This window comes from Poecilia reticulata, linkage group LG19, assembly GCF_000633615.1.
Source record: "Poecilia reticulata strain Guanapo linkage group LG19, Guppy_female_1.0+MT, whole genome shotgun sequence".
NCBI lineage: Eukaryota > Metazoa > Chordata > Actinopteri > Cyprinodontiformes > Poeciliidae > Poecilia > Poecilia reticulata.
In genome coordinates this window covers 11,607,639-11,627,852 of record NC_024349.1, presented here as the reverse complement: position 1 = coordinate 11,627,852, position 20,214 = coordinate 11,607,639, and the positions used below count along the sequence as shown (strand labels likewise).

The 20,214-nt window shown below is 39.2% G+C and overlaps 1 protein-coding gene across 1 annotated transcript in view; it reads right to left on the bottom strand.

Moving 5' to 3' along the window:
- Window positions 1-18,703, bottom strand: part of LOC103481821 (cytohesin-1-like) — a 20,293-nt gene extending 1,590 nt beyond the window's left edge. The window contains exons 1-7 of the mRNA XM_008437583.2: window positions 18,329-18,703; window positions 7,375-7,457; window positions 3,131-3,195; window positions 2,826-2,892; window positions 1,446-1,564; window positions 1,099-1,292; window positions 73-221 (exon numbers count right to left, since the gene is read on the bottom strand). Coding sequence (XP_008435805.1) covers window positions 73-221; window positions 1,099-1,292; window positions 1,446-1,564; window positions 2,826-2,892; window positions 3,131-3,195; window positions 7,375-7,457; window positions 18,329-18,419 — 768 coding nt within the window. The 5' untranslated portion in view covers window positions 18,420-18,703. The remainder of the gene's footprint in view (window positions 1-72; window positions 222-1,098; window positions 1,293-1,445; window positions 1,565-2,825; window positions 2,893-3,130; window positions 3,196-7,374; window positions 7,458-18,328) is intronic.
- Window positions 18,704-20,214: the final 1,511 nt, after the last annotated feature.

Here is a 20,214-nt window from a genome sequence, read left to right as displayed (position 1 = left end):
TCTGTTGACACAGAAAGGAGCCTCGGCAGAGGAAGGAGTTTATCGCTGCAGAACAAACTGAACTGGACTCACTCTGAGCAGATCCTCCGGCAGATCTCCTCCGTCGTTGATTCCTCTGTTCATGGCAGTGAATCTCTGGACTGACGGTTTGTCTCGTACGTTCGGGTTGTGCAGACTCGTGTTCAACATGATCACGGCGAACGACAACACGTAACATGTATCTGGAGAAAAGGCAGAACTTGAATGTCAAGTTTCTGTCGTAATGCTCTTGGTTAGGCTTTCCTGAGAATAAAAATATGTTYYGTTTCCAGGAGACACAGAACATACCTGGAAATGAGACCTGMTGGCTGCTCTCTACAGGTTACAACACAATTTATCTCAAACTCTCAGAGCTGTTTACATTTCATACAAGAAAGGACAGAARGAAGGAGGACAAAAAGAAAGGAMAGAAGAAGGTTAAGAAAAGAGAGGAAGAAAGATACAATTTAGGCTGGAAGGAAGGGCAAGGAAATGAGAAGAGAAGGGAATGAAGAAGGATAAGAAGGAGGCAAGAAAAAGAAAAGGGGAATACAGGGTATGAGGAAAATGGAAGGAAAGAAAAGAGGGAAGGAAAGAATCAACAAAAGACAAAAAATAGAAGATATGTTGGTAGGCAGAAGGGAAGAAGAAAGGCAATAAGGATGGAAGCGAGAAAGGTAGGAAGGAAAGAAGGAAGAAAAGTAATAAGGAATTAAGAAAGGAAAGAAGGACGGAAGGATGGAAGGAAGGAAAGAAACGAAGAAAGGTGACAGATAAAGAATGATAGAAGAAAGAAAAAAAGGAAGGAAGGCAATAAAGAAGGATGGAAGGCACTAAGCAAAGGTGATAAGAAAGAAAGGAAAGACATAAGAAAGGTGATAGATAAAGAATGATAGAAAGAAGGAAGGCGTTATCTGGGATCTAGAAATATTTTTTAATCCATTTATTTTCTTTTTAAAACTCTTATCCGGTAAAACACTAAAATAAAATCCTGTTCTACTGCAGACTGTCCCACTCTGAGCCCTTAAAGTTTCTGTGTGCACATCAGAACCGTTGTGTGTTTGAACCTGCGTCACACACCGGTGCTCTGAAACACGCCCGGGTTGCAGTGGCAGTATCTCTGGGCGAACGCCTCCATCATGCGGTCGATCTTCTGGGCTTCGCCCGGCAGCCTGAAGCTCCAGAGGAACTGCCGCAGCGCCTGGACCAGGTTCAGGTCCGTGAACTCRTGCAGCTCCAGGAAGGCGTGCAGAACCTTGATGTTAAATTCATCCCTGCACGACACACAGGATCCCACACAGACACACACCCACAAGCCCACGTTAGACGTTAGAAACAATGAAACGACGCGGGATTAAAGCTCGACTGGAGCTGCTTGTGTAACATCGTGAATCATAATTCCAGTAATGTGGATTAAATAAGCGCACCTCTCCCCCAGGTAGTCGCCGATGGCCGTCTTGTTGAGGCCCTCTCCTTTGTAGAGGAACTGAGCGATGTCTTCGCTGGTGTTTTTCAGCAGAGAGCCGTCGATCAGGAAGCGAATCCCCTGAGGAGGAGAAATGAAAACGAGCAACTCAGGCTGAGGATCCGAAAATATCAACTGAATAAGAACAAAATCAGTCTGTTTTGGCACTCRTGGGCCACAAAAATGTATTRTTTTTAATAACTAAAATCACCAAAAATGGAGTGATTTTTTTTTTTACCCACTCAACAAWAAGATAAGTAGGGGTCAGCGATATAAAATAAAATCTCAAATTTTTCAGATTTGATTTCTCGCTTTCTTTTCTAAAAACAGACAGAAAATGTTTTCAAAAAGTTTTATTTGAAGCATCCTTTCTGTCCAGACTATGAGAATTTGTTAAATTGCGATAATGTTAATGTTGTTGCATTAATTTAACTTCTGCACTGAGTGTGTTGTTCTTTCAGGAATTAGTCTGTGTTCTCCAGCTAAGGATTAATCAATTTAGGGCTGCTGTTAACGATTATTTTAGGAATCGAKTAATCTATAGATTTTTCTTACGATTAATCGAGTAATCGGATAAAAACAATTATGAAATAAAATATTGGTAAATCTTCCATAACACCAGTGTTACTATCGGATATCAACATCAGTCTATTTTTTCCCACATTTGAGCTTCCCTACCAGTTACTTTTTTGTAGATCGGGGGAGCAATACGGGATATTTACGGCTCCTCCGTTCAGAAACTCATCTACCAGCCATGTTCCGCCTCCCGTTTGTTCAGACCGGGATGATATAAGTTTATTGTGCGGTTCGTCCGTAAAGCTGCTCTTACCCTGTAAGCATCAACCCTCAGCCGCCCGCCGTGTTCAGTCTCTCCGCTCACYTGTATAAATCCTCCTCAGCTTCTTCCCGCCGTTCAACCAGCAGCTCCGGAGCAGAAAGGCTGCCGAACTCCCGGCATCGCGCCGGTCATTTTAAGGATGTTTATTGGTCCCACAAAAACKATGAAAACCCGGAATTATCACCAATCAGTAAAATCCCCGCGGGCCGAACTTRAAGATTGGACGTTATGCCGCTAACACGTAGCTTCCGTCAACAACTCAGAGGCGGAAGTCAGAGCTCCGCKCAACGCAAATAATGTTCCGGCTGAAACACAGTGCGCTAAATGATAAAAMATAAATTAACGAAGCTTCGAGGCAGGTCAATTTTCCTTGAGGAATTTTAATAATCGAGGTACTCGAATCACTCGATGAATCGTTTCAGCCCTAAATCAATTACTAAGTTAATTGACWATGTCAATGTCTGTCACTGTTTGTTAAATGCAGAGATTGACTGATGCGTTCACCTTTGTGGGGTCCATGTTGAACTTCTTCCGGCCGATGGCCATCTGTTTGTTCCTCTGCATGCTTTTCCTGCAATCAAATAAGACAAAAATACTCTCAACACTTAACAATAAATGTTCAGTTTAGTTCTACAAATATAATCTCATTTTAGCAATTCAACGAACTGGATTTAAGCGAGACGATGAATAATCAGAATGTCGTGTAAAAGGATGATGCAAACAAGTTTTTTGTGTCTGTGAATGTAAAACAAAGGCTGAGCAGAGCGGCGCTGCCTACGCACAGACATGGTATTTGAGGGACACTTTACCTCTCTTCAGTCAGGCCCAGGTTTTCAATCTCATTGGTCACTTCTGCTATCTCATCCTTCAGCCTCTGAGAGACAACAGAGAAGAGGAACAGGGGAAATTTGGTCAGCTTCAAACCACAAAACAAAAACGTAAATAACATAAACAGTCACGATTTAATTTCATTATTAAAATAGTTTCTTTCTTTGAGAAAAAAAACCCCCCACCGAGCAGCTCATCACGACCAGCACCTCCCACTCTAGTCACAACCCACTAAAACCTCCTAAAAAAGTGCCGCCATGATTCAGTCCTGAGCGATTCCTCCTCTTAGCAGGAGTTTTGTGAAACGGCCTCGCTCTGCAGACATCCGCTGCAGCACCTGTGCTGGGGTCGCCGCTCAGCCCCTCTTCTCTTTGCTGACCCAGATTCATCGGGCCGCCCCTCCCTGACGCCCTCACAGGTCTGCCTGGGTGCCGGGAAGAAGACGGGAATATGACAGATCAAGACCGACCGGCTTAGCGGAGCTGCTCAAGCAAGTCCGAAGTTATGAGAGAAAGGAGAACAACAGGGTTCCTACGCACTTTTAAGACTCAAATGCCCAGAGTTCCCAGACCTTTATGTTCATTTTAAAACATAAAATATTAAATTTCACCATGAATTTTAAAGTAGATATATTTTTAAAAAGATTAACAAGATTTTAAACAAATCTGGAATAAAATATTGACGTTGGAAAAACAAAACCAGAAAAAAAACAAAAACAGGATGAAACTGAGGAAGGACAAGGAAAAGAGAATGAAGGAAAGAAAATGAAAGGAGGACAAAACAGAGGAAAATGGGGCAAAGAAACAAGGATAGAATAATGGGAAAAAAATGGGACAAGGGAGAAAAGGAGGATGGACCAAAAAATGAACAAAGAAAGGAAAGAGGTATAAATAAAGTTGGAAAAGGGCATGAGGGAGGAAGAAAAGAAAGAATGATTGAGGAGAAAGAGAGAAAGGATAATACTTAGTGTTAAAGTCTGKGAAACCAGTTTTCAATACTTCTGAKGGTTTTTTCACACTTTTTTTGGAAAATATTAAACTGCATTTGATCTGTTTTRCAGACGGTGTAATGAATCCTATAAGTAGAAAACTGAAGAACAGAAACRGAAAACAAATCTGGAGTCAAATATTACAAAAAAATAAATAAAAAAAATCAACGTCTCCCATTGAGGGAATCTGGAAACTACAATAAATACTAATTTTTACATTTATTTTTGATTCTGTTTCCCATAAACACAGAAACAATGCACCGTCTCTGTATTGCTGCAATGGTTCATAACCCATCTGTCCCTGAGGCTGGAAGTGGTCGGAGCTTCRGAGAACAACATGACATTCATCAGTTTGCACATCATCACCGCCTGCAGGCTGCAGAGCAGATAGAAAACACTTCAAATCAACATAAAACTTTGACCTGGATCCACTTTTCAAATCATTTTTTTAAACCTGTCTGGCTTTTTAATCACATTTTAGCAGAAACTACTGTTAGAAGATCTTGCGTATAGTTAATAAAGTCTGRTTTAAGAACATTTTCTAACCTGAAACTGAATCAAGTCTGCAATCAAAACCTCTCTATAATTAATATTGACACACACAAAAAACTGTAGTTTTAATTACTGCACTCTTAAACCCTTCAGTCTATAAGACAATAAAATTTTCCACTTTCCCAGAGCTAATATTGTCCAAGTTTAATTTTCCATGATCTCATGTTTGTGCAGCTAATTAAAAAGTTGTTTATTAACAGATTCATTATTATTTGGTGTTATCATAGGCTACAGATTCACAATGCAGTAAATAAAAAAGCTAATATTTTTGTATGTGTTCTTATTTTAACAAAATAAAATGTAAAATAAATAATGCATGTTATGTAAATTAATGCAGAAATTCTATTAAATCAATATGTAAACTATATATCTTTATTTACTTRAAATAATTTAATTGTCAGTGCTCATCAAATAGACCCAAACATGTAATTACTTAACTAGTTTTATTACCAGATATGCATTTTAAAGTTAGCCAAACAGACTAAAGAGTTTAAAATATTGGTGCTTTATTMATTTTGTTGTTTAAAATAAGAAAACCATGTTCAACAGAAATGGCTCTCTAGAAAAACAACCTTTTGCTCCTATAATTAAAGATAGACGGCTAGAAGCTACAATGAGCTCTAGTACAATTAGTTCCTAAACAAACCATCAAATCCCAGTCTTCATGGCTCAGCAGAATGATAATTATGACTGTCCTAGTCAAAGCCTAGGCTAAGATCACAATAGGGGGTGCGACCTTAAACGAGACGTTTATTATTGTGCCCAAAAAAAATCTGCAAAGAAATACTCGGTTTCACTATTAAATTTAGGGAGTCATTATTTCTCTTCTCAAAGAATAATGTAATTTGAAAAAAGTTTTAAATTTTTGATATAAAATTAAATATAAAAAAATACATCTAGTTTTTTACAGTATTGCTGTTGTGTCCCTTTAAAAACAGATTATCTGCTGATTTATCTGTAAAGGGGGCAAAAGCAGGAGGGAATCTGTTCCTGCAGTCGTCTAAATGTGGGCCCCCCACCCCCAAACAAAGAGGATCATCCGTCTCGTCTGTGTACAGTGTCGCTCTGGTGATCCCATCCTTTGACCCCCATCAGCCCAACGAGACTCGCTGGTCCAGACATGAAAGTCTAATTTCACTCAAGGACACAGACTGGTATTCAAACAACGAGGAGAAAATGCAAACAACAGCTGCAACCTCAAGGTTTCACATGTGAAATATAATCCGGGTTTCTCCTTTATTTTATAAACAACTCCTCTTGAAATAACCTGGCTTTGAACGTTCAGGGTGGAACAACCCCATCAAATTATATTTGTAAATAGTGTACTTTCCAAGGTTTCCCCCAGAAAACTTGCTAAGTCCAGTGGGTGGGTGATAGTTCAGTCATTCATCCAGCAGTCCGTCGTGTTTCTGAGTTAAAACTGTTTATAGTTGACAGGAAATTTGAAAATATCACTTGATAATTATGTGCTATTGAAAGATTGGAAGATTAACACCTGAACACCAACTATAAAGTGTTAAAAAAAATGCAAACATTTTAAAAATACTTAAGTAAATAAGCAATGYTTAGTCTGGTGGGGGAACAAGTAAAGCCTGGTGACCCGCCAGGCTTATGAAACACTGGAGGAAACCCTGACTTTCTTCTAWTGCATCGGCTTTTTAAAGTAGATAATAGGTAGATGAGTTATCAGCCTCCTCTAATATTAAACCAAGTGCTTTCTGAAGGTGGGCTGGCTCTCTAATTTTAATATTAACCTTAGAACTTAACCTTGTAAATGGAGCTTTTTATTATTTATGAAACTATCTCTTGGTTTCGCTGCCGTACACACAGATTACTTTTTGACCTACAAAGCAGCAGTGAGCGCCAGTACTTTCTATGTTACACATTTTTGGTAATTAACTCTCTGTTGTATTGTTGACTTTCACTCATCTCCTCACGTCTTTCTTTGGTAACTGTGAGTATCAAGATGTTTTTTGACTTATATGAAGCAGTCTAATGTAATTTATCTCATTCCCCCATTACTTTGTTAAATTTTTTCCCAAAATCAAAAGTGAATGGAGAGAATTGTGAACATCAAATTTCAGGTCTCACCACAGATTCTTAACTGGATTTTAGATCTATGCAACTTCTTCAGAGTTACACTGCAAAAACACAAATGTTTATTGTGAAAATATCTTAGTACACTTGAAATAAGATATTTGCAGTAGAAACTAGACCAAATAAACTTGATAAGATTTTGTGTTTTTGCAGTGTCATAGGACAGCTGGATTTATGCTGAGATTAAATTACAGACAGATGGACTGGATTTACCAATAAAGTGGCTTCTGAAGACAACTGTATTTTATTTAGGGGTATCAGTAGAAAAGGGGTTCAGCAAATATGACATTATGTTCCATATTTATTAAATCCCTGCTCTATYATGTAATCTTTGCCCAAACAAAATATTTAAGATGAAGGTTTAAATGTGTGTTTATGTTAAAAACAACCATTTTAAATAAGACCAAACTGCTTTCATTCATAGTCTAGATTTTTTTTTAATGCAACAAGAGTGGGCACAAATCTCTAAACACAAACAAGTGATTCTATTACTAACAAAGGCTTTAGATGAAATCCGTTTACAGTTTGAGAAATGATTATGAGAAATAAAAACGAAAGGAGYGGCTCACGTCTCAGAGTCGTACTTACTTGTATGTCCTGCAGCAGCTCCTGTTTTCTGCGGCGGATGCTCTCCAGCTCCTGTCGCTCCTCTGGACTCAGGTCATCAGGCACTGAGGGCAGAAACGAACGCAGCACTCAGGCAGAGATCAAATATTCCCTCATCCTACACACAATGCAATTACAGTACACACACACACACACACACACACATTTCGAAACAACAGCAGAACGGAGACCAGAGAGTCCCACCGCTCTGGCTCACTATGGCAACACAATCTGGGCTCCATCAGATTACACCACCCGTTACCACAGACACCGACGGGAAGACGGACTCAAGCTCATTGCCCAAAACAAACAGGATCTCAGACATAAAGCTGAAATTATATCGTTTAACTACAATAATGATGCTCTAATGAAAGGAGGGGGGGAAAAAATTATTATCAAGAACAAAATGAGATTATAAAAGCACTGACCTCTCATTTTTGCTCTGAGCTGTTTTATATGAGCAATAGAAACTGCACTAATCCAATAGAAAACAAATATTAGTTTAGAACAATAAAAGTGGCTAAATGGTTTTATCAGCGCTCGTGGAGCCACCAGACTTGGTCTTTACCCCCCACCCCCACACACACACAAGTTAGTGTTGAATAAAACAAAACCAGGAAACAACTGATAGTGGACTAAATCCACACAACTATAAGATTTAATAAATATAAAATTTAAACAATTATTTGAAAGTTTTTTCAATCCTATAATTACAGATTTTGCCACCATGAAGTAATTGTTAATTAAAGTAATAAACAAAACACTGAGTGTTAGGCATCTAAATAGTTATTTCTGTGATTAAAGAATTATAAAAATAATGGAAATAAATAAGATGTGTGTGTACTTCTTAATTTCTACTAGAAATTCTTTTATAACGTGAAATACTCTTATTAGAATTTTATTGCAAGTTTTGCCCACATACAATGAGCTGTAGAAGTACCAACATGCTCTACGGTGAAATATGAACGAGTCATATAAAAACAAAAGGGCGAACATTGTTAGCCTAGCATAAAAACAATATTTGGCAAATAAATATTAAATCCTAAATTACTCTGATTAGCATAGGGGATTAAAAAATCCTGAACATTTACCAAAAATGAATTAGCTTGGCACTATTTAACTATTAACTGGAGAGATTTACACTTTCAGCAGAGTAAAATACCAAAACCAAAAAGTTCCAACAAAAGGAAAGTCAGCAAAGTAAAGACGGGAAGCGAATTTCATATCATACTTTACAATTACAAGCTCAAATTGCRGCGTTGGCTTCCTCCCTGCTGGGAAAACACCCATAACAGTACAGGACCGAGTGTGGGCTCCGACAGAACAGAAGTTYATGTACCACAGACACACAAAACATCTGCAGAGCCGTGATAAATAGACCAACGCTGATCTGGCGGAGACAGTCTGGTGGTTTTTCTCAAGAAAATTTACGTAAGAAGAAACGGAAGAGGAAGAAGGCCGGCAACAGGTGGGAAAGTAAGATTGTGGTTTTAGTGGCACATTCGCATTTTTTTATTCCCAGACACAGTGCGCAGTAGTTAATTTATTATTTCATAAGCTTTATCAATGTTTTTTTAAAAAGGCATGTAAGCCAAGAAAATAAAAGCAGAGAACGAGCAATTAAAGTGGARTAGCAACCAGTCAGAGGACAAATCAGCCTCATTAGAGGAATCCTGCTGAGAGATTTCAATCAGTTCATATTGTTCAGTTCTCCCTGCTTACATGACAATGTTACTCTGCAGAAGCAGGGCACACAGTGAGAACAGRCTTTATCASCAATAATGSATGAATCAGGATCACTTAGTACATCAGCTCCATTTCACATGGACTACATTAGTTATCAGCACATTTTATTGGTCAAACACAGTAGACTAAAACGTTTAAAAACTCTTTGTTCCGACTTGGCAGTCTTTGAAACTTTCAGAAAAAAGTGGCATGGCTGCTACAGTCAAAATGGGGATATTCGTCCAAATATTTGTACATTAATTAAAACCTACAGATACCAATAGCGCAATAATACAACTAGTAAAGTATAGCCATCAATACTTMTGCATTCAAAATCTTGTAACATTCGATTCAAAAATACTTTAAGTATCCTAAAGGGAAATTAAATGTTATAGTGACTCATGTTATTCAAATAGTCAATGTGAATTGTGATGCTGTATGCTTGAATGATTTCCAGTAGCAGTCAGTCTTACATCGAATCTGAAGGAGCCTCTGACCGACATTCTAACAGCTTACTATCTGGAGCAGCACAGATGATATTCCACAGCAGGAAGTCCTGGATGATACCATCAGCTTTTGGAAAGCACTGCTAATCCGCCTAATTTCTACTTCTCTGGGGTCGGAGTTCATTTGAGCCGTTAAGAGATTCTAACCAGCTCCTCCCAGTTGTTTAAATAAAAACTGGCAGCAGTAAGATTACACATTTCGCTTGCTTCCAAGAACTTGCACTTATCTGCTTCAAAATACTTCAGGTTACTCCATCATACTTATATTTACAAACAGATCTTTGGCTGGAAGAAACCCACACCTACACTGAGCTGTTTACTAATCACTAGTGAAAGATTAAAAGAGGAAATAAATTTTATGTGGAAACCATGAATGGTTATTTTCTTATGTTTTTACTCTGAAATTTGTGGTGATCAACTGTTTCTGATTTATGCAAATCAGATCAACGCGTCACAAATGTACAACATTAGTTTTAGAAACCTTTTCTATAACCATAAGGCATTAATGTGTTGCATCAACCCAAAAAATATACCCACAAATGTCTGACATCAGTTTAGATATGATCKAGTGCAAGAACACACCCAGTGACGCACTAACKAATCACACACATCCCATCATCGCCCAGAGGAGGCTTTAAATAGGCCGGAGCGGCTTTTGTTATTAACCTGAAGACCAAAAAAACACGGCGTTGTAAAAAAAAAAAAAAAAAAGGTAGCGAAACTGGCATTTACTCACTTCCTACAACAGTTTATTGCAAGAGGAAATAGGTTAGATTATTTATGACAGCTTATAAAGCACAATCCAGACACATCCGACATAAATAAGTTTTTTAAAACTCAGCTCCACATATCACAGAGTTTGCAATTGTTCTGCAACTTGCTGCAACCCTTCATTGTTGCAAAGCTACTGATGATCAGCTGCTCTGGATATGTTTGCTCTCTATCCTCCTTCCCTGCCTTGGTGGTTAGCAGGTTATGCATCACATCCTTTAAAATATGCGCAATATTCAATCTGCAGCTACTGTACGTTAAGCTGAGGTTTCCTGCTTTTCACAAGTTTTCTAAAGAAGACGTGACAACTCATGCATGCACACACTCATCTTGTTTTAAGTTTTGGCATTAAAAAAAAGAGAAAAAACTCTCACGCAGAAGTTAAGATGACGCACCGAACACCTACACATTTGTGTCACAATCTTGATGATCGTACCAGAAAACGCTGGCGTCTGCTCTTCTTCTTCCCCACAGCTCTTAAAGGTTCCAGAACAACAACTTGAGCCCAAAATAATAAAAAAAAAACCTCAGGATGGAACTTAGTCACCAGTTTCTCTTAGTCAGGTCAGTCCTGCGGTTCTTCAGTCACTCTGCTGCTCTAATCTCTTCACTACTGCAGACGGGAGAGAAAGCATAGCCTGCCAGAAGCTAAATGAGGACAAACTTCGTTTTTTTTTTTTTTAAGTGTGTCTGTGAAGGAGGAAAACCCTTAAAATCTCATCTCTCCCCCGCCTCCTTCTGGCCATCTTGTCTCCTCCCTACTCCCTCCCTTCGTCCATCCATCAAGGAGTGGAGCATCAACTGCAGGCTCCCTCCCTTGGCTCGATGAAGAGGAAAGGCATGTCTTTAAAACAACCGATGGCAAAGAAACAAGCAAGGCACAGACACTAGTGTGTTTTGTTTTAGCTCATGTGTTTGTTCACATAAAAGAACATGACCCGAGACCCGAGGCAAAGCAGTTTGTTTGTGATAAGAGAGAGAAAATGCTCTGTCAGGCACTGTTCACAAGGCATCAATTGTCCATTCTGGATTTGGGGGGRAAAAAAGGGAATAATTGTMCATTTTAGAGTTCTCTGGCCTGAGGATAATTGGCTCAAAAGATTGATGTAATCCTGCCCCGATTACTGATTGCATTCATGCAGCCTCAAGGCTTAGAAGTCCAGTAAGTAAGAACTGGAAGAAAGGAAGCAAAGAACAGTGTTCCCCACTGAACGTAGAGGAAATGAAAACATCCTAATGTGGCCGAGAGAGAAACTGGGGAAGTTTTGAGAGCGCGAGCAATAAACTAAAGGTGAACCAATCGGTTGAATAATAACTAGCAAGTTATGAATTGAAGCATCCATGGTCTAGACCCGCTGGTCGGTGTGTAGTCGCATGGGGCTGGAGTGGTCCACCCTGAACAGGTCACCAGTTCATCACAGGCCACCAGAGAGTCACAGAACAAACAACCATGCACACACTCACACCTAAGGGTAATTTAGAGACACCCTTTAATTTAACGTCATGTTTTTGGACTGTGGGAGAAACCTGGAGTACCCAGAGAGGCAGAGAGCAGCATTTAAAACTACTAAACAAAAGGTTCTGAAACAACTTTTTTTCTTTTCTATACATCAACATCTCAGACTTTAGGGAGAGCCAGGAATCAGTGTCGGTCTACAAAAACATGATCTAAGCATGATATTTATCCAACAAGAGACTACATGACTATCTTTTATTTTTGATACGCTGTTCCGTTGACAAATTTGTTAACATAAGCACTAATAGGAACTACAGTGGTCAAATGCTCTAAACTAATGTGGAAATCTACMATATTCATCAAATGTAATCTTAGTTTGTGAAATGAAAAGATGTGTTATCCTCAGCTCAGATTCCRGAGTTTCTTCCTAAGTTCTCCCTTTCACTCAAACTCAGATTCAACCGTCTTCCTGATATTATAACTGGGTGTTGTAACTGAATACATGGTGAAAGTGCGGCTCAGTTTTTCACAGGAAACACCAGTGCACAGCTGTGAAGGGCGGCTGATTTATARCCTAAGGTTCATCACTGTTTTGGTCCGGTTTCTCCACAGATTCCTACCGCTGACAGACTCCAACTCCCTGGCTCCAAGTTAGGAAACAGAGAGCACAAAAGTACATCAAGTCAAGTCAACTGAGTATTTTTAGGACAATCCAACTAATAAATGGCTGCATTGATTGGTTTCAGAGACACGGGCTGCTGCACAATAAGCACAGACCCCCCCCACATGAGGGCTGGCCTCAATCCAGATAATAATAATAATAGATCCCTTGTGTCAGTCTATAAAGGGCTGCCAAAGAGCATTAACACATGAGCCAGATGAGGACTTGTTGCCCTGGCAGGAAACTGAAAGCTAAAACAACGCCTAACGATGTGATATCAGGACACAAACGAGACGTCAGTTATCCCGGGGACGTAAAGTTAAACTAGTTTAAACCAGCTAACCTGTTTAGCCTCTGGATTAGCGAAGCATTCAAACTAATAAAACCGTGTCTGGAAACTCACCGACTCCATCTTCGGACTTCAACACCATGTTGGTATCGCTGTTTCCGTAAGGAAATCTTATTTGGTCACTTTTTAATTAAGTTTTCGGGTCAAAGGGGAACCCAGGTTCACAGCTCCGTCACCGTTAAACTGCCAGTTAGTGACAACTGGCGRCGGAGAAACAGCCGGTGGATGAGAGGCTGCGGGGGCGGAGTCTCAACTCTCAGCAACCAATCAGACATCGCCTTACAAACATCTGCGTTTTGTTTGACCCCGTAGCATCCGTCTTTATGTTTTATGTACTAACAGTCGCCTGTAAAGTATTCGTACCTCTTGGAAGTCCTTTGCATTTTGTCACGTCAAACATTTTAATTCTCTTATACTCTGATACCCATAAATAAAATCCRTGCAACCTTCAGAAGTTACTTAACTGGTAAATATAGGTCAACACTGATGAGCAGTTTGAAATATCAGGACGTTTTAAATTCAAAGTTGATGCACTCCACTTCTAGGCATAAAACGAGTCGCTATTGGATCTTTCAACCAGATTAGGAGTGTAAAAATGGTCAATTCAACMCAGAAAAAGCTTCCCATGGCCACCTAAGTCCCCAAACTTAGATCTGATGGAAAAACTGGGGATAAATTAAAGAGAAGAGAGTACCATAGACAGTCCAGGAGGTTCAACAATCCCTTTCTCAATGCTGCAACTTTTTGAAATGTTATGGAAGAGGACTAAATGATGAGTTAATATAAATTGGTTTGGCACATAGCATTAGCGGAATGAGAACTGCTCTTTTCTGCTCTATTTTTTGGAGGCGTAACCTATTGTAGGTGAGTAAAATATATTTTTTCTTCACAGTAGATGTATCTTTGTAAAAAGCAAGAAATGAAAGCACCTAGAGAGGTATATGATTTCAAGCCTAATTGTTTATATTTGGGAAACCCTTCCTGATATAATATTTTCTCTTTAAAGGAGAGAAACTATCTTGCAAATGATATGAATTGGCCTTAGTTATAATTTCTTCAAGCTCTKAAAAGATCTTATGGAGTGTTTTCTTTGGACTTTAACTGTTTGCACCTTTTAAACTAGGTATGACAAAAAATAAAAAATAAATAAAWATCAAAGCCTACATGCTAAAAAGTACTCCAGGCACCTTTTGGGCTGTGGGTTTGTCCAACTTATTAAGCCGTATGAGAACATACCTGGCAGAGAAATCGCTGTTTCCACATTTAGGCAGGAAGAGGAAGCAGGGCTCACAAGATAGACATGAAAAAAGGAAATTGAAATAACAGCCCCACCTGCTGAATAGCAGCGGCATACAGAAACACATTAGTTTAAGGGGAAGCTGGTGTGCTATCAGAGATGGACCGTTTGGGAGCGGGCAAAAAGGGAAGGGAGAGGAGAGGGTGTAGCGAAGGACAGAGGAAAAAGAGGGCAAGGGATTGCAGCTGTGTGATTGAATCACTGCTTTATTCAGAGGCTGGACCCACCAAAAAACAGGATGTGGTCAGGCGTGGTGGTGGGAAAAAAGCAGCTGAATTTCACAGTTTAATCAAGGCAGCTTCCTAATACACAGCTAATTGAATAAGTTTTCAGACATTTTTAACTTTTTCACATCTTGTGACCACTTCTTACTGTGTTTTGGGAAGATTTATAAGCGTTAGATTGGCACAATAATTGTGAGCTGGGAGTAAAACCTGYTTCAATTGTTTTACAAACTGAAATCTGAAAAGTGGGGCAGTCYGTGGGGCAGGTTTGCACCAGATTTGCACAAAMAGCTCAAGCTCAGTCAGATTGGGTGGAGAGCATCTGTGAAAATCGATTTTCAGAACTTTCCACTAACTCTCAGTTCGACTCCCGTCTGAAGAAGAGATTTAAACCATTCAAGCTCTGGCTGCATAAATATTTAGTCATTTTCTCTGAGTCAAAAGTCTTCTGCTGCATCTAAAAGCTTTTCTTCCAGAATTACCCTGCTCTGTCCACCAGCCTTCCTGTTATTGCTCAAAAAACACATTCCCACAGTATGATGCAGCCACCATCATGCTAAACCACAGGAATGGTGCTTTTTTTCCCCCCCTCCATAAACACAGTTCTGCATCTAGATTCAAAGGTTGGCCTCGTGTCATCTGCTTGACTAAATATTTTATTTACAACTAATTTATCATACAGCAGCTCAGTCATCCTCGGGTTTAATTATAAACTGCACAAACCAAAGATTTAAAAACAAAGAGCTGACTGAGGGTACAGACTTTGAGTCATTTTATTGAATTTGTATTATTTTTTTTACTCATCAGTGTTTCAATTGATTGTTTTGCCATTTTGAACATTTTAATTGGATTTTTTAAGTTTTAGTTTTGTTGTTGTTTTGTCTGACATTGGTATCTTTAATGTTATTCATTWTGAGTTATAATTAACTTCCCTTTGTTATTCATTTACTAATAARTAMATCTTTTTTCATAAATAACACTTTATTTATTTCACTGTTAGGTTTTGCTTTCGTCCTGGTGGAGATTTTTTCTCTTTAACATTTTACAATTTGACTAATTGTGAGCTACAATCATGGAAGTTTTTCTCTTCCTGSATAAAAACTGCTTTTATCTGATAGTTTTTCTTAGTGTGACTATCTCAGTAAACAGGAAGAGAATATAAATATTTTCAGTCTGAGAAGTTAGACTGAAGGATGTTTAATCAGTTTCATGCTGATCCTCACAACCTTTGATGATATTACATCTTCTTCCTTTCAACTAATCCTTTCAGAAAAAGAAAATATTGAAATGAATCCTCCTCAATCCAGTCAAAATTAAAATTACACATATAGACACTAGCGATGGTCAAGGATTTCTCTTTTTGGCTGAAATTTTAGTTCTCATTCAAATATTTCAGCTTACAGGCATTTCTCTGAATTTTCAAAATTTATGGAGAATAGCATTTGCATTGAGTTCATTCTAGATGCTTAACGCTGGCCTGCTTTATCTATTTAAAACCAGTTTTATTGTTTTATTGGAACAATTCAACTGTGTTCAAGTCTCAACTGAACCAAACTGTCMCTTTCAGATAAAATAGTTTAGGATGTTTAGGAACAAACCAGGAGCCACAAGGTTTWGCTACTGGAAATGATGGAGCAGCAGTTTTCCTRTCCAGTTTGAACATTAACACCAACTCAGAGGGTGTTGACCAAGGAAGGAGCCCCTCAGGCCCGACTGAAAGTGTCCTGATAGGCAAACCAAATTCCTTCCAGAGACAATTTTAACTGGCAGGCAAATTAAAAATTAAACCATTTGGCAACAATAATGGGAAACGTGTTTGGAGTACTCAAACCTGAGAAAAGTGCACCAGATGGTGGTATGGTGGTGGTAGCATCATACTGTGGGGATGTTTTAATGAACCCAAACAGATTGGCACTGGTATTGGTTTGGATCAATCTGGCTAACGTTTGGCTTCTGGAACAGKAAGGATCTATAGCTTATTGAAAATGTATTAATTTTACTGGAAACTGATGATTTTAAAAGAAACTCTACTAAGAAGAGTGATCTAATGTTGAGTCAGAATCATGCCAGAATGTTGTTAGTGGCTACAAAAAGTGTGTAGCTGGTCTGCAACTTGCTAAAGGACATTTAGCCAAATGTTAGTGGGGGTGTATAATTATGCATTGTGCATAATTATGGCCTTATGTGGATCATACAAACTTAATAAAAGTCAAATATGTGCACCAAGATACTGTTTTTAAATGTCATTGGAGTGATACGCTGTATTATCAATGTTTTTTTTTAAGTACTTAAAAAAATGGATCCCTTAAATGAACTGGAGAGTGTTGCTTTGGACCTTTAACCAATCTTATATGTGTGGTTGTCAGAGTTGGGTAGCTATCAATCAATCAGTCAATCAGGTTTATTTGTATTGCACATTTCAGCAAAAACATAAAATTACAAAGTCATAAAGAAAACACCATACAGTCAACAATTTAAAAAAAMCCATTACATTTGATGAGCGCCATCACYAAAATCAAACAACAAATATGTTGGTCAATGTTTCCATTTATTATGGCTCAAAAGCAATTCAGGTGAGGTTTTGGTCTTGATTTAAAGGAACTCAGTGTTTCAGCTGTTTTGCAGTTTTCTGGTAGTTTGTTCCAGAAAAAACTAAAATGTTAGTTGCACTAACCCTAAAGCACAAATCACACCCATCACTTCTGCTACACCACCCKGGTATTTAGCAGAAGCTAATGCTAAAGCTAATGCTTCAATTCGAATCTGCCTTTGAAAGACTATAGCACCAATTTAATGTTCTGTAATACCTTTACATATTGTATTTATTTTTTTACTACTTTGCTACTGTTTGTTGTTTGAAAAAAAAAGTTACTGACAAGGAAAAAAGGAGAGAAAACTGAACTGTTATAAATAAGAAATAAGAGCGTGAATATAAATGTCTAATACTAAAAGAACTGTAAATGGTCGATAAAACGCTTACAAAATTTTGCACTTTATAATGTATTTGTAAAAATTAATTAAGGGGAAGTTAAGTGTGTGAAACAAAAGAAATTAACTCAGCTTCTTGCAGATAAGAAAAAGTGTGCCCACCACTGGTGGATGTCAATAAATATAAGTAATTTAGCACTTTAGAATGTATTTGTAAAAATAAATTTAGTGAAAGCTAAGTGTGCTTAATTATTTCAAAGTTAGCAAAAGTGCTAAATAAAACAATTTGCTGCTACTAGAGGGTTAGTGAAAGTGTGGCCATCACTGGCAGGTATATGATTGAAAGAAAAAAATTACAATTTGCCATGTATGCAGATGATCTGCACTCCTACCTGGAACTATATTTCTACTAATATGTCAAGTTTTCAGGAAAGTACGACCAGAGGTGAAGACTCCCTGCAGTTCTAAATGGCTTATCTGAAAATKTGTACTTGTTCTCACAGTTTTAAGGCCCATTACTTTAAAATAAGGAACAAAAAGGGGAGAAATGACTGGGCTCAGCTACACTGTGTATTTATAAAAAAGCTGTCAGCCACATCAAATTAACCTGTGTGAGTGCCTGCCGAGCTCTTTCTAGAGTGTAAATAACTGCTGTTGAATGAGCGACGCTGTGAGAAACCACCTGCGAGGAGCAGAGAGCAGTGGGCAGAGATGGAGATTATGTCACGTCGGCACGCACAGGAGAGGAGGATCCTGGACCAGAATGTGATGGGAGTGCGTCATGTTCTCAAATCAAGCTCTCTCACACACACACACACACACACACACACACACACGCACACGCACACTGACTCATGTGTGTACATGAACACAGAAATGTCAGAAATATAGAGAGCTCTGCGATCACCACAGCAACTAAACACTGGAGCCACTTTATCTGCTCTGCATTTCTTTTTTTACAACACGTCATTTTTAATGACATCAGGTCACAACAGCGATAAGATAAGTAAAGTACTCACCTGAGGCTGCAGCAGCAGGTGCTCCCCCTCGTACAGTAGGGCAGAGAAAAGCTTGGAAACTGGACGCACACAGCTCACTCACAGTCCCCATCACAACACAGCATTCATTCAGAGATCGCTGACAAAATAAGTAAGGTTAACAGTAACCTCCCAGCATCGCCCTCTMTCTCTGTCTCTCTTGAAGGATCTCAGTCAAAAGCTGAGAATAAAGCGTTTGTGTTTTTCCCTCCCAACCATCACCAGAGTCTGACGAACTCTCCCACACTCCCACTCCACTCTCTCTCTCTCTCTCTCTCTCTCTCTCTCCTCCCTCCACGCTTGTTGCTCACACACTTGACCTCACTCCTGAGCTGCTCTCTTCCACCCCAAAAATACGCCACCGTCTTCCTCAAGTGTTTCTCTTACTTAAAGGAGTCCGGCGAGCGCTAATGGGCTTCCAAATCCTCCTCCCCTTCTTGTGTTACTTTGAACAGTTGTTCAAAAGTATTCTTGGTGGCGATGACAAATGCAAACACACGCATGCACCTCGCAGCGTCCTGTTTCACACCTACTCACAATGCATCAGAGCCCAGTTAAGTTTAGTCAGAGCTGAGCAAACACGCAGTAATAAGAGCAAGGGATACAGAGCCTTAAAAGAGCATTCATGTGCNCACACGCACACGCACACTGACTCATGTGTGTACATGAACACAGAAATGTCAGAAATATAGAGAGCTCTGCGATCACCACAGCAACTAAACACTGGAGCCACTTTATCTGCTCTGCATTTCTTTTTTTACAACACGTCATTTTTAATGACATCAGGTCACAACAGCGATAAGATAAGTAAAGTACTCACCTGAGGCTGCAGCAGCAGGTGCTCCCCCTCGTACAGTAGGGCAGAGAAAAGCTTGGAAACTGGACGCACACAGCTCACTCACAGTCCCCATCACAACACAGCATTCATTCAGAGATCGCTGACAAAATAAGTAAGGTTAACAGTAACCTCCCAGCATCGCCCTCTMTCTCTGTCTCTCTTGAAGGATCTCAGTCAAAAGCTGAGAATAAAGCGTTTGTGTTTTTCCCTCCCAACCATCACCAGAGTCTGACGAACTCTCCCACACTCCCACTCCACTCTCTCTCTCTCTCTCTCTCTCTCTCCTCCCTCCACGCTTGTTGCTCACACACTTGACCTCACTCCTGAGCTGCTCTCTTCCACCCCAAAAATACGCCACCGTCTTCCTCAAGTGTTTCTCTTACTTAAAGGAGTCCGGCGAGCGCTAATGGGCTTCCAAATCCTCCTCCCCTTCTTGTGTTACTTTGAACAGTTGTTCAAAAGTATTCTTGGTGGCGATGACAAATGCAAACACACGCATGCACCTCGCAGCGTCCTGTTTCACACCTACTCACAATGCATCAGAGCCCAGTTAAGTTTAGTCAGAGCTGAGCAAACACGCAGTAATAAGAGCAAGGGATACAGAGCCTTAAAAGAGCATTCATGTGCCGAGAGWTGGAGGRAAAATGATACTTGATTTTCAAGAGATTTTATCAAGAAATATTCAAAACGTAGTTCAAACTGTTAAGCACGGTGGTGGTAGCATCATGTACTGGGACGGCTTTCCTGTCAGTGTTTTTTTTTTTATCAAGTCATTCAAGATTTTTGTTGATCAGGACCACTTCAAATATATTTGGTCAACCAAGCAGATTATTATTATTATTATTTTTGTTTTTGCTTTAAAGCTATTTGTTGGTTTATTCATTGGCAGCTTAGGTCTAAAAGTGATGATCTATGCAGGAAATGATTCAAGAATCTAAATAGAAATGGATGCATTCAGAGAAAAAATTTCCAGCCTTATTTCTGCACCTTTCCACGTTATGGACCGGAGGTGGGCTACATTTTTGTTTAA